Source organism: Erithacus rubecula (genome assembly GCF_903797595.1).
Source record: "Erithacus rubecula genome assembly, contig: SUPER_Z_unloc_4, whole genome shotgun sequence".
Taxonomy (NCBI): domain Eukaryota; kingdom Metazoa; phylum Chordata; class Aves; order Passeriformes; family Muscicapidae; genus Erithacus; species Erithacus rubecula.
In genome coordinates this window covers 1,647,362-1,661,729 of record NW_027635670.1, presented here as the reverse complement: position 1 = coordinate 1,661,729, position 14,368 = coordinate 1,647,362, and the positions used below count along the sequence as shown (strand labels likewise).

Sequence of the window (14,368 nt, the reverse complement as noted above, 5' to 3'; positions counted from 1 at the left end):
ATGCAATAAAAATAGCACATATGCTTTAAATTCAGTGTCCTAATAATCAGTGTGCTGCTGATTGTCCCCCACACTAATTTTCAAAATTTCTTTGCTAATGTGGCCATTAGAAAGAACCTGTATTATTGCTACATGAAGAAACAAGAATATTTCTGCTGTGCAAATAGAAAGTGACTGGCTCTCCCAAAACTCTCCCTGAAGTCATAGTTGCTAGTCAACTCATGTTCTTGTAAAGTCACTTAAATCAGGAAAATATAGGCAATTTAACAGAAGTGTTATTCAGTCTCTTCAGGACACTGGAATGAAGGAGGGTTGTGATACCTTCTGTTTCCTCATGAACCCTTCCCCAGTTTATAGAGCTGGGATTAGAATGGAAGACTGAGCAGGAGTCTCACATGCCCATGCTGCTCTTTTCAGTAAGATACCTGGCATCTAGAGAAAGAGAGAAAAAGATGAGCCACAGGGGACTCTCAGCCTCTTCTGTGGAGGACGTAGTGGAATAAATAATCTAATAATCTTTATTGGAAGATAACAAAGAACCATAAGTCATGGATCTATTAAACCAGCCAATTTCCAAACACCACACGTGAATTTTTCAGAAGAAAAAGCTGCTACATCTGTCCCCTCTGCTTACAGTGGGCAAAACAAGAAATCATAGAATTTAAGTGCAGCAAGAAAGATCAAGGCAGACACCTCAGAAACACAGATAGGGTCACTGAAAAGATTGCCTGTGGGAGTTATGGTTTTAGGAGCTTAGAAAAACACCTGTAAGAAATCATGCATGTTGAAGCAGTTCTAGTGGCAGAGTAGAATAAGCAGATCTCCTTTCACAGCATATCTCAATTTATCCTGGTATCACAGAAAGTAAGTGTAGGACCTCTAAAAAAATTGACACCATATTCTTATTTAAGACAAGTTTAGATTTGAACTGAATAATTTAAAAAGGTACATGGCTTCCAAGAAGTATCACTTTGCAGCCAGCAGTATCAAGGACAGCCAAAATTAAAGCCATAACATCCAAACCCAAAGGGATTCCTCTAACTACTGCTCTGCTTGTCTTAACAAGCATTTTGGGCAATCTTCATACCTGATCTACCCCATCCTTCAGCCAGAGAGAGTTGACCTCTGCCTTGGCTGGCTTAGGCAAGCTGGATGCCGAGTTGCAATTTCATTGTCACCATTACTGGAATCACAACCTGACACCACTACTGTTTCTGTGAACACGGGCTAAGAAGATAAATATCTGGAAAATTCTTTGAGTAATGCAGTGCAGGAAAAGGGCCAGTAAGGCATTGGGCAGAAGGGTAGGGACAAAAACCGAGAAAAGCTGTAGTATTATGTCAGGGTTGTGCAGATATTCACAATTTTAATGTAAGAGTGTGCAATTTGCAACCACAAAAAAACACTGTTCATCAAACCTGTTCATCTCCTGCATAAGACACTATCTAATAATTTGAAGTACTGAACAGAAAAGTTGAATATGGTATTTGGAAAATCACTTCTGCTATTCAGAGCACTAAGAAAATACTACATACAATCACAGAAAAGTCAGTCCTAAAGGTCCTCAGGTTACCCTGAAAATAATTTATCCAGGTGCTTTGGTCTCTCTTCTTAGCTACATGTAAAGTTGAACATCCAGCCATTGACTACAAAACAGTTGTGATATTTCATTATAACAGACCCAGTGGCAACATGCCACACCAGTTCAATACAACAGTCAGTTAATAAAAGGGCATCCTTCTGAAACAAAATTATAGATCCTCCCTAAATCCTTAATTATGATGGCTCAGTAAGTTGCTATCTCTTCTGTCTGCATTTACGAGCAACAGGTGAGGACAAAGGTAAAAGTAAAACAGTGTTTCACTCAATCACCTTCTTACTAATGAAAAGTCCGCCTGGTGATTGTTCCAATTACATAATCGAATCCTGGTATTTTCTTCAGTAACTTCCTTTACACTCTTAAAAACACTTTGTCAGACTGTTTCATGTCATCATATTACTTGGGGGATCAAAGATATTTTTGATGAAGTGATTTTATTTCATGCTTTATTACCAGCTTTGACATAAATTTCCAGAGTGCCCCAAAGGCATTTCTTTTTACACTGCAGCATAGTCTTGTTATCAATTCAGGTGGAATAAAACCACTCAGCTTCACTTTATAGTCTTGTGCCCTAAATTTTTCACTTGGAACCCTCTCAAACATAAGGAACAGTGTAGCAGAACAGTAAAATCTTATGCTCTTAGGACAAGATTCTTCTAACATATTGCACCTGTGAACCCTTGATTGTATGATTTCTACATTTAGTAGCATTTTACAATTATTTTAAAACAATACTGTGCTCAGAGCAAGTGATTTTAGCTTTTTTTCTTCTATTAAGATACATCAAGAATACTTTAAAAATATTTTATTTCTCTGGAACTGGACTGTAAATCATCTCTTATGTAGTCACAAATTAGAAATCTTGCTTCTGATAAGCCAGTTTAATAAAATGTTTCATGTGTTATCCATTAAAGACCAGTGGGAAATGGTGCCATTTGCCACCTCTTGTAAATACACGTATCTGAAGAGGCTGAACCTCTTGAGAAGCAGAGATCAAGTCAAAACCTTCTGTGTGCAGGAAAAAAATAATTAAATCCTAGAGTACTTCTCTGAAACACAATCTTCATCACTCTAACCCCTTGGCCATGTGACACAGAGGAAGGCAAAATCTCACTGCACTATATAAGATGAATGTAGAGACACTAATGAAAGCTAGGTTAAGGGAAAACACTGAGAATAATATTGAGGTTCATGAGAATAAAAAACTGTAGCAGTTGCAGATTCCTTATTTTAAACAGCTAAGTATTTTTCTACTGTAGCTGCTGCATCAAGACTGAAAATTTAACATTACCTTTTCTATCACTTGTTCATGTAAAAAAAAAAAAATTCACATGGTGCTGACATACCTAGAAAGAAAGATAATTTGGTTTCATTCCCTAAGATTTTTCTGGTTTAAAATAAGAAACTTTGCATTAACAGAGCTCTTTCCAACTTGAAAATCAAAACTACTTTTTCCCTTTACATGACATTAGTAGACTAGAGTCCCTGACATCAAAATGGCACTGATGTGTCTACCTCTTCCATGCAGCTTTTTCCATGGAAACATGACTTCCCCCACTACACTCTTTGTTTTTATCCCTTACTCCATTTTTTCTTAATTGGTAGTGTATCCCTTGTTGTGGAAACTAACTTGGTGCTACATCTCTTCCAAGTCAGTGGGCATCAGCCCAAGTCATATTCATGGAAAAGATTCAGCCAATAAGGCAAACAGTGAACAAGCTCTGATTTGCCCTGGATCACATAAAAAATGTACACTGCACCAAAGAATTAACCAGAGATTGCTTTATATAAAATGGAAAAATAATTATCGACTTCCACATTTAATTTCCTTTCAGAAATGAACTGGCATAATCTGTCAGAAAATCCTTACCCATGAACATGCCCAGTAGCCACATTAAAGGGATCAGCTCAACTTACTGCTGATGAGAAGCATGACTTCAAGAAATAAGCAGTTTTTGAGAATGTGCAGCCTCCAAAAGGCATATTATCACTTCAACCTCAGCTGTGAAATGTCACCCCCATTGTGCCAGTTCTCTGTTATAGAATGTGACTATGTACTAGAGGTACAGCTGACAGGTGAGCAGAGTAATGCAAACACACTTCTGCAAAGGTGCTGTGAAGTTATTACATTGCAACACCCATTGCTCCCCTGATTCGGGGTGTAAAATGAATTTTTTTACATTAAAGTGGAAGACTGCAAAGACACAGCAATGCCCTTGCCCCATGTCTCCTTCCTGCCATCTTTAAATGGGGAAACTGATGGCACAAGCAACAGAACACAGAACAGAAACAGGACTTTTGTTCTTCCAAGGACAAATAATACACCAGAGAAAACCTGTGAATCAGTATCAGAAACATGAAAAATGTGTAACAAAGGTGATAGATAAAACTGTGTTCTTTCTGACAGGAAAGCAGAAGTTTATAAAATAATTTATTTCTGAATAAAACTTACATGCACGCATAAAACTTATCTATATTTCACAGCATATACAGAATGATAATCATATGCATTAGGATCTGTTTCAAGAATCTCAGTTTTCCAGTCAAAACTTAGTAAACCTGTCCTCTCATTTTGTTGTAGTTTGAAGGATGGATATTGTAAACTAACTAAAACAATAATCAGAATTCTTATTCATTAAGCATAAGCTAGAAGAGCAAAAAAATCCTCAGCATTTTGACAGCCTTTGTGTTTAAATTTTTGCCCATTTTCTCATTGATAGTAAAATAGCATAAAAAGCTTATGGTTCTGTTTCTGAAGACCACATAATCTAACATTACCCTCTCATTATTACGGCACACAAATCCACCTTACAAGCATTTTTAAAAATGTTTTATCAAACATGTATCTCCTGAAATATCAGTAATAACCTTTTGCAAAAAATTCCTCAATCCATTTGAGAAATAAAAGCTGCAACTTTCTTCTCTCTTACAATCACTTTTTCTCACAGTAGGGGCTTCAGAAGTATAAAAGTTTACTGTTTAATAAAGAACAAACTTCACTCTTCTACCATTCTGGAGAAGCAACATTCTTCCCCCAATCTAGCAAATCAATTTTTTTTTAATTATCCTGAAATAAAATTATATTTGATAATCAAACAGCAGTGCAATTTTAGTTGATGTAAGCCATTGAACAGTGTGGTATTTCACCATGTACCTTAACAAAGCCTGCCTGGTATTTCCCAGTCTTTGTTCTTGTAGGCACCTCTTTATGGACATAACCAAACTTGCCACAGGAGAACTACTGTCCATCCTTTTTATTCACATATATGAGCCCAATGAAAATTTCATATCTATGTAGTGTCACATTCAAAAGACCCTTTGTCTGATTTCAATCTGCTGTTTTTCATGTTTTTAATTTTCTGTTGGGTTGCCTTGTGCATTCTTGGTAGGGCAATTAAATAAAAATAATTCACAAAAAGAAGACCCAGATTTTCATTTGGTAAGAAATTTAGTGTCTAATCTCTTTAATCTTCTGCCAATTCAGGAGCTAGGATAGACTACTGTTCAGGTCAGGTAAATGTTCTTAATTATTTCATAGAGTTAAGGTGCCATTTTTGCCAAGCTGCATGTTGAGGAAAGATAGCCAAAATATTTCCCCCATTGTTTCTTCTGATTGACCCTGTTTCCTTTACTTTAGTCTTTCCAAAGTTCCTGTCTTACAAGCCTAGTTATTGACATGCAAGCCAGATTCATAAGGAAAGAATTTACTTGTCTTATTATGAAAAAAAAGTGGGTAATTTGTTGCTTTTCAAGCATTTGATACATTATTTCTACACTCGCACATCTATAAATCTGTGGTGTTAAAACTTATTGCACATTGCAGACTTTTTTTATTCAGTCTCTTTTATGCATTTATTTTTTTTTTTCTTCAGCATATTGCCCATTTCTTGACCACATGGCATATATTATATCTGTTTCAAGCAGAAGTACAACATCTGCATCCTCTCCTAGGGCACAGTGCCCTCTGAATGAAGTCTTTAGCATGCTGTCATTCATTCATTCATTCATTCATTCATTCATTCATTCATTCATTCATTCATTCATTTTTTAAGAACCCAAAACATTGTTCTAAATTGTCTGGGTTTTTTGAAACTAACCTTATTATCTTAGGAGAGTGACAGTTTTGTACAAAGCCACCCTCTCTGCATATGTGCTCAAAGTACTTCTTAGTCCTTACTTCAGACAGGAAGGCATTAGGCAGTGTGTTAGCATGTTTTAAGCATATTGAAACAACTACAAAAAAATACCAGCATGGAATGTGCAACAGGAAGTAACTTATTAGAGGAAAAAAATGGGAACAGTGAAGAATGAGCTGATGACACAAGTGGTAAAAACCTTCTCCAATAAATTGTTTCAATCTGTACTCCAGTACAGCTCCTAGTACTCTATGTGCCTGTCAGAAAATGAAAAACTGAGAAGACAGCATTATACAACTACACCTAAACATGGGGGCATTAGTGAAGTGGGTAGAACAGAACACATTCCTCCAAAAAAAGCAAAGGGATGCAAACTGGACGGATCTACAAATCTAGCTTATCAAATTACATGAGACCATCGTGGCTAGAGCTCTGTCCAATGTCAGTTGCACTGCTCATCCTTTTCAGTAGGGTGGAACAAGACCTTAACCTACCTGATGAATAACTCCCTTCAGTACCTGTCTAAAAAACAGTAATTTCAAGACAACAAAAAGAGCCCCACCTCCATACAGTTCTAGATTGCCATATTTATTTAGAGATCCATCACCATGAAAGCACTGATGCTACATTTAAAATTGTATCCATAGGATACTTCAAACTTCAAACTTTCATTCAAAAAAAACATAGAAATGATTTAAAAGTTCATATCCTTTATTAGGGAGGTCAGGTAATGTCACAGTGAATTTTTGTGTGCGTAAATGAGGAAATCTCTGCTATCTCTCATTCTTACAAGTTCAGGAAAAAGTTTATTTTGAAACTTAATGGTCATTTAGTTTTGTTCTGGTAGACTAAATTAAATACAGAAATGAAAAAGACACAATAGTGTTTAACTAAATTTACAATGTACATTGAAATAGAGTTTGACAATGATAAATAAAGCATAGCATAATAAAAGTGTTCCATAACATATCAGGCTTTGCAAAGTTTATTTTGTTATTGAGGGCATTGTCTGCAGAGAAAAGCTGTATAAGAAAGGGTCTAGTGAATGTCTACTTAGAAACAATATTGCATTAGCCCTTTAGACCACTTAATCCAATTGGAAATTGAGCAATTAAAATAATTAGTTTAGATTATTGAACTTCTCTTTCCAATGTTTTCGGATTTAGAGGAGCACATTTCGCTTAGAAAAAGAAGAAAAGTTTATTTTGTGAAAAAAAAACATGAAATAGAAGAGAGTATTTTGTATGCGAGAAAATATTTGTACTAATCCTCTGGTAATTTAATGCTGCTGTTATTACACTTCTTTTGTTGATGACAGGAGAATTTCCTCAGGTTGGCTGATGGAATTCAGACAATGTGCCCCTGTTCTTATGTCAGTGATTTGCTTTAAACACATTATATAATGAAAGAAAAACAGAAGGAGCAAAAAATTAAGCTTTTTGGGGGGAGCCTTGAAGATGCTGATGTATGCATTTCCCTCTCCAGTCAATGAGCACTGCTCATGAGCTGAGAGAGGAGCCAGAGTTCCACCTCCTTTGCTGTGGTCTTTCCCACACCTCGCACACCCTCTCTGCAGAGCTTGCTTATCTCTGGTTATTTTCCCTGCTCCTTTTAACTCTGCAGGGTCCAGTCACTATCTTTCCCTAATGGGTTATAGCTGTAGCTTCAGAAAATCCTTTTTAGTCGGCTCTTTTAATAATGAATCACAATGTTCATCCTTAATAAGCAATGAAGAGAAACCATACACATGGGGCAACATTAGTCCTCCAAAGAAGAAATACTGCAGACTATGCTCTCTCAGCCCCTGATCCACTGGTATTGAGAATGACAGTAAAACTCCCCACATCCAAGTACTCACACCTCAGCAAAATTATGTTATTCTAAAAGCATGGGACTGGTAGAATTTGCATATTCTCATGAGTGCTGCTGGGGCTGGGGAGGGGGGAGCCTTTACAAAACAAACACCACTTTAGGATTTGTTCTGTATTAGTTATGTTGTGATTTTTCAGAAATCTAAGTTTTATCTTTCTTTTGTTCTTTGGAGATGCTCACAATTTACCCCCCAGCAGCCATACATCTGGTTTGGAAATAGTAATATTTTTCAGCTGTAGCCCCTTCCAGTGAGGATGTGAAAAATACCTCCTAAGGTACACAGTATGGTCACTTGTGAATCATATATACAATAATTATACATATAACATATGTCTGCTAAGTGCAATGACATACACTACACTACTTCTCAGGCATGTTGCAGTAGTAAGAACTGACCTAATTTCCAAGCTACTCACACAAAATCAAATGGTTATATCAAACATTGCCATCTAATACATCTGTCAGACTAGCCATGCTTTACCTGGCTGCATATTAATTCCAAAGCCCAACTATCAAACACTATGATGAAATGAAATAAATATTATAATGAATAAAACATTCTATAAAACAAAGCTTATAGGGAAATTACTATATTGTTTTAAATTTCATTGTACACTCCAGATAAGGTGTTCCAAGAAAACAAAGATTTATCAGATTAATATAACCTATTTTTTTCTGATTTAATGTAACCTATTTTTCACCAAAAAGTTGATTTAAGAGATTTTCTTTTCCAGCTGCAAATGTCTCTGAAACGGCTTCAGTGAGGCACATGGTAGTGATAGTACTTTGCATGCTGAGAACAAGAGCCCTCCACAGTACATAATCACAAATAATTTTTCAAACAGAAATTATTTCCATTTAAAAACACTTTTAAAGGCGCCTTCAAAACCGTGACACTTAGTTTAAACAAATAAAAAAAAAAAAATCAGAAAGTTTCACTGATGCTGTCTGCAATGCCAGTCTTTAAGTGATCCAATTCGCATGTACAGCTTTTAGCAAACCAATTTAATTTTTTTCCACCCACATATTGCTCCACTTACAAGTTGGTCAGAGTGGTACTGGATCTTCAGGTATTGCCTAGGGGCTAGATAACCCAAAGAACAGATAGCAGAGGGCTGCTCACAAAGGAACACGCCTTAGAAACAGACACCTTCTTCATCCCTGGAAGTTCACAGCTTGATAAGACAAAGCAAACTGAAGCACAGATGATATCCACCGTCCCTTTCTTCCTTTCTTAGCCCTTTCACAGACCTTTATCGGCAGACAAACACACTGAATAAAGTACAGACGCACAATATTGGTACCTTCAGGTGCTCACAAGGGATTTTAAAGGTAGCAGGTAAGGTAATTAATAGTAAAGTTGGGACTATTTCTAAATTAACTTTGCAGCAACAGCGACCGCAGCCCCCCAGGCGGGCGCTCAGCGCAGACACGGGCTCTCGAACGCGAAGCGGGCTCCCAGCGTACCTTAAGGAGTCTGACAGAGGGGAGGAAGGCGGCATGGCACAGCTTCCGGATGGTCCAGTTGAGTGGCCGGGGAGCCTCGGTCTGGCTCATGACTGTCCGCAAATCCCACCGGGAGCTCAGCCGCAGACCTGACAGCGCCTACCGCGGATGCCGCCCTCCGGGGCGCGGGCATCCCACGCTGGGCGCGTCCCGCCCGCGGTGCCGCAGGGCAGAGACTGGGCTCGGCGGGGCTGGGTCGGGATGCGCTGGGCTAGGATGGGCTGGGCTCGGCTGGGCTGGGCTGGGCTGGGCTGGGCTGGGCTGGGCGCGGGGGGGCAGCGGCAGCCGCCGAGCCGCCCGCACAGAGCAGAGCAGCGGCAGCGGCAGCAGCGGCAGCAGCGACAGGCTCCTGGCGGGGCCGGCAGTGTCCGCGCATCCCCGAGCGATGGGGCAGCGGCTCCGGCAGCGGAGAGCGGCAGGAATACCGGGATGCAGCGGGAGCGGCCGCTCCCCCCGCGCCGGGAGCAGCGGGCTCGCCAGTGCCCCGCTCCTGCGCTCCCCGGCCGAAAGCAGGGCACAAGGAAACCAGTTCCAGTGAAGCAAGGGAGGGGAACCTGCACTTTCTTTCCCAGAGCATTGCGAGGAAAGGGAAGCCGGCATGAAGGGAGGTGGGGCCAAGGCTCAGACAAGAGGGAGACTGAGGCGGGGGTGAAATTACTTCACTCTTGATCTACTGATACAATGGCTCTAGGAAGCATTTCATTGATCTGGCACAGTATCGGTGTGCTAGTGGCAAATGGCACTGGTCTGAAGCTGTACTGGAGGAGCATGAGTGCCAACATACAGATCCTGGAAAATATCCCCTCAGACAAAGCCAAACCAATATTCAAAGCTCGTCTGAATATTAAATATGTGTTCTAAATAATTCTATCAAAAACGTGAAAACATGAAGTAATATTGTTCAGGCAATTCGAGTAGGGCAAAAAAAAAATGGCATTCCCAGGTAATTGAGATGTTCTTAATGGCAGCTCTCCAGACAAAGTAGAAATGCCTTTCCTTTCCCTCCTTTTTTTTTTTTTTTTTTTTTTTTTTTTTTTTTTTTTTTTTTTTTTTTTTTGTAGGCCATGAGGATTATATGAAGGAAGAGTTAGGAAATGTAAAGGAAACATTCTATAACTCAATGGAGATTTTTCATTTTGCCAGTAACGACCAGTTTTTACTCAGACTGTGGATGAAAACACCTTCTTAAACTTTACTGCTTTTCACTGAAGTTTAAATATCTCGTAACTGAGGTTAGGAAATACACAATCATTTTACTTAGCTAGGATTCACTGATCTGCCATTTTCATGCTTCCTTTTAATCCCCATAAACCACATATATTTCACCTCTATATATAATTTAGTATTCTTAGTATTGTGTCTACATCCATCAGTAAAGCTGAGCAACTGTCTAAATGAGGTGCAAAGAGATGAAGACTACTGTTTTATTTGCACACAGGCATACCAATTAGCTACTCTTCACTGTACCCTCCCAGGAATTGTATAAAGGTTCTTATCCAACATCGGTGTTGGACCAAAATTCTTCAGCCCAGCATATTAAGTCCAAGAACAAAGTGCAAGACTGACTGTGCACCAGAAGAGGTCTCACTTGTTCCACCCCACTGTACATGGCAAAATTATAGAACCTCAAAAGTACAGGGACTAGACCATGAGTTGTCTGTAGAATGGAGTGTGTAGGACACCAGGAGACATGACTTAGTGACAAAATTAGTGCGGATGAATTTGTGGTTGTGACTGAGCAGCTGGTTAAAATTATACCTACTTAAGTGTGTCTTGTTTGAGTTCTGAGTACATTTCTTCTACAAAAGGAGGAAAAAAACCTTGCACTGATAGTGAAATTATACTTGAGTAAGTAAGGTTGTATAAAAGAGACAGGTAGAAAAAATAATCCTGACTTAAGATAGCATGCATCTTAGAAGATGTATAGCATGGAAATTTTGTTCAGCTATAACAGTAATCATATCCAATGATTAAACTTTTGGGGGTTCATATTTAAAAGAAGGAAAAGGATTCAAATTAGAAACAAGAACTCACAACACTGAAGACCATGGCTTTCCCTTATCCCACACTCCATCAAGTAATGCTTAAAATTGTTTTCTACCTTTGAAATTCAGGAAAAAGAGTTTCTAGGGAAGGTACCATACTCATTATTGCCTTGTCCCTTTCACATCCACTTTGCATTAGGTATCTGCTATAAAACAAAATGTTCAGCCTGTGTGCTTGGCACAAAGATGACAGAGGAGTCACAGCATGCTGCCCTTCTTTTCAATGAGTAGAGTAATAACTCTCTGAAGATGCTAGAGAGCTAAACACAATGAAGAAACATAACAGATAGCTTTAATAAACTAAAAATAGTGAGCCCAATGTATCTTTAGCTTCCACAGAGCTTCCTGTCTTTGAGATGAGTTCTGTCACTGCCTTCTTCTGCAAAGAGTACCTTAGAGATGAGAGTTGTTATATGCTGCAGTGTTTAATACACATCAACTCTAATTCACAGGCCTGTTTTCCTTGGCTTTGTAACTTTGGCCTAATAATTTGTACTTGCACAAAGTGAGTGCAAGTATATGAACTTCTGTCAGTGGCAGTGAGGAAGCTCCTGACAGATATTATCATGAGATAGGAGCTTCACTTCCACCACAAAATCTTTGGGTGTCTTTGGATAGACCATTTAAAGGACCATTCGTCCTGAAGGCCAAGCCTTAATTGGTATTATTTTTAATGCATGTTTCTTACCTATAAGCAGTACTGGAATGATTTTGAGCTATTAGGTGGAAATATGAGGAAACCTAAGCAATTCTTCATATTCCACATGCCCCCACTTCCCTACCCCCATTTTTGGTAAGCATGGATATAAAAATTTGGGCAGTACAGAAAGAAATTCTGAAAAGCTTCCTTTTTTTTCCCCCCTGAGATTCTGACAGTAATGATTAAAGACAGTAGTGAAATATTATGACTGTGATGGGGCAGTGGGAGGAAGAGTTGTGTGGTTTGGGGGACTTTTTATCACTCCAGTGGAAAGAGTTTGAATCTCATATTTCTGTTGGAAAAAGCAAGTGCTCAGATCAGATCAGATCAGATCAGCTTGTACAATCTGAGGTCTATTAGGAGATGCAAAAATATATAATCCCACTAGAATTTAAGACCTGCTTTGTTAGATTTAAGAGACAGAGCTGCCACTTTCATATTAAAATATTTTGTCCTTGAAGCATGCTCTCTGCACCATCAGTATTCACCTCTAGTTCTTTGTCCCTTGCAAAGGAACACCTCTGGTACCACAGGAGAGCAAAGCAAATAGAAGACAAATTCCATTGCTTCCTGCAACACACAGGGATTTTTATTCTTCTTGAACCTATTGTTCATGGAAAGCATTTTTTACCAGCTCTTTTTTTATTCCCGCAATCTAACATGACAATAGTTCTACACTTAGGCAGCTCTGATATGGTAAAATTTAATACCTCTGGAAATGCTACAGAATGAAAAGTTTCTGAAAAACACATTAACATCCAGACAACTCTTAGCACATCAGCAATGTCCAACATTTTCAACCTGTGGAGAAACACCAGTCAGAAGAATTTTCCCATTACATCACAACTCTTTTTCCCATGTACATCACACAGCTGAATCATAAAATCATAGAATAGTTTGGTTTGGAAGAGACCTCTAAAAGTCATCTAGTACAACATCCCTGCAATAAGCAGGGGCATCTTGAAGTAAGCCTGGTCAGAGGCCTGTCCAACCTACTTCGAGTGTTTTCACAGATTAGGAATCAACCACCTCTCTAACAATCTATGCCAGTATTTTATCCCCCTCATTCAGAAAAACTTCTTATATCTTACATAGCTTATTCCTTCTGTTTAAAAACCACTGCCCCTTTTTCCCATCACAAGAGGTCATAAAATACATGATAAAGATAAAAATAAAGATAAATGTCTGTCCCCATCTTTCCTGTAGGCACCTTCAAGTACGGGAGACTGCTGAGGGTCTCTCTCTCTTCTCTTCTTCAGGCTGAACAACAACAACTCTCTCAGCCTTTCCTCCCAGGAGAGGTGCTCCAGCCTACTGATCATCTTTGTGGCCCTCCTCTGTCCTGGTGAGCCCCAGAGCTGGATGCAGGACTCCAGGTGGGGGTCTCCAGACAGCAGAGCAGAGCAGAGGGGCAGAATCCCCTCCCTGACCCTGCTGGCCACGCTGCTTTGGTGCAGCCCAGGACACAACTGTTTTTCCAGGCTGTGACTGCCCATGGCTGGCTCTTCTCCAGCCTCTCGCCCTCCAGCACCCCCAAGCCCTTTTCTTGCAGGGTTTTTTCTTGGAACTCAGAAAACTGAGATTTTTGAGTTTTCTGTGCTTTCTGGCACCGACCCCCCCCCCCCCCCCCCCCCCCCCCAAGAGAAATTGATTTTGACCTCAGGTCTTGAAGGAGGATTCCAAACTTGAGTGGAAACCAAAACCACCTTTGCACTCTTGATTTGCTCATCACCCATCCTCTTTTGATACTGGGGTTTGCCCTGACTCTTGTGCAGGGCCTTGCACTTGCCCTCATGAGATTCCCATGGCCCTACTTCTCAAATTTATCCAGGTCCCTCTGGATGGAACCCACTGCACCACTCAGCTCAGTGTCATTTGCAAACTTGCTGAGGGTGTGCTTGATCCCACTGTCCATGCCACTGATGAAGACATTAAACAACACTGGTGCCACTACAGACCCCTGGAAGATGATTCTTGTACAGATTATCAAAAAATTGACCATTACCCTCTGGATGTGACCATCCAGCCAACTCCTCATCCACTGAAGAGTTCACCTATCAAATCTGTATCTCTCAAATTTAGAGAGAAGTATGATGTGGGGACCATGTCAAAGGCCTCAGTGAGAAGAAATACATCTTTACAGTGTAGCTGGAGTGCCACTTTGTCAAGGCTTCCTTGCTCTTGGACCTAAGGGCTTGCACTTCCCAATGGGATAGCAAATATTAGGGAAAAAAATGCATTTAAAAGTAGAACTACCTTTGCTTGCAGTGGCCACCATGGGACTACTACAAAAAAATGCTGATGTGGAGGTGCCAGGTCTTCATAACACATGTTGGCCATCTCCTAGGTTTGTGGAGGAAATGACAGGATGGCAATAGAAAAAGAAATAATTCAGAAGCTCTTGTTTCAAAGTCTGTGCTAACAAATCCTTCCACTGGTATAGTAAAGAAGCACAATTCACCTTAGTATCCAGTCACTTTGCAGGTCTGTAAGTTAAAACAAATTGAAA

At 39.6% G+C, this 14,368-nt stretch overlaps 1 protein-coding gene across 2 annotated transcripts in view; it reads right to left on the bottom strand.

Moving 5' to 3' along the window:
* TRPM3 (transient receptor potential cation channel subfamily M member 3) overlaps nt 1-9,377 on the bottom strand; it is a 258,913-nt gene extending 249,536 nt beyond the window's left edge. For both annotated transcript variants that reach the window (XM_079331479.1, XM_079331480.1), the window contains exon 1: nt 9,076-9,377. In XM_079331479.1, the coding sequence (XP_079187605.1) occupies nt 9,076-9,165 (90 nt within the window). In that variant the 5' untranslated portion in view covers nt 9,166-9,377. The remainder of the gene's footprint in view (nt 1-9,075) is intronic.
* Between the last annotated feature and the right edge of the window lie 4,991 nt (nt 9,378-14,368).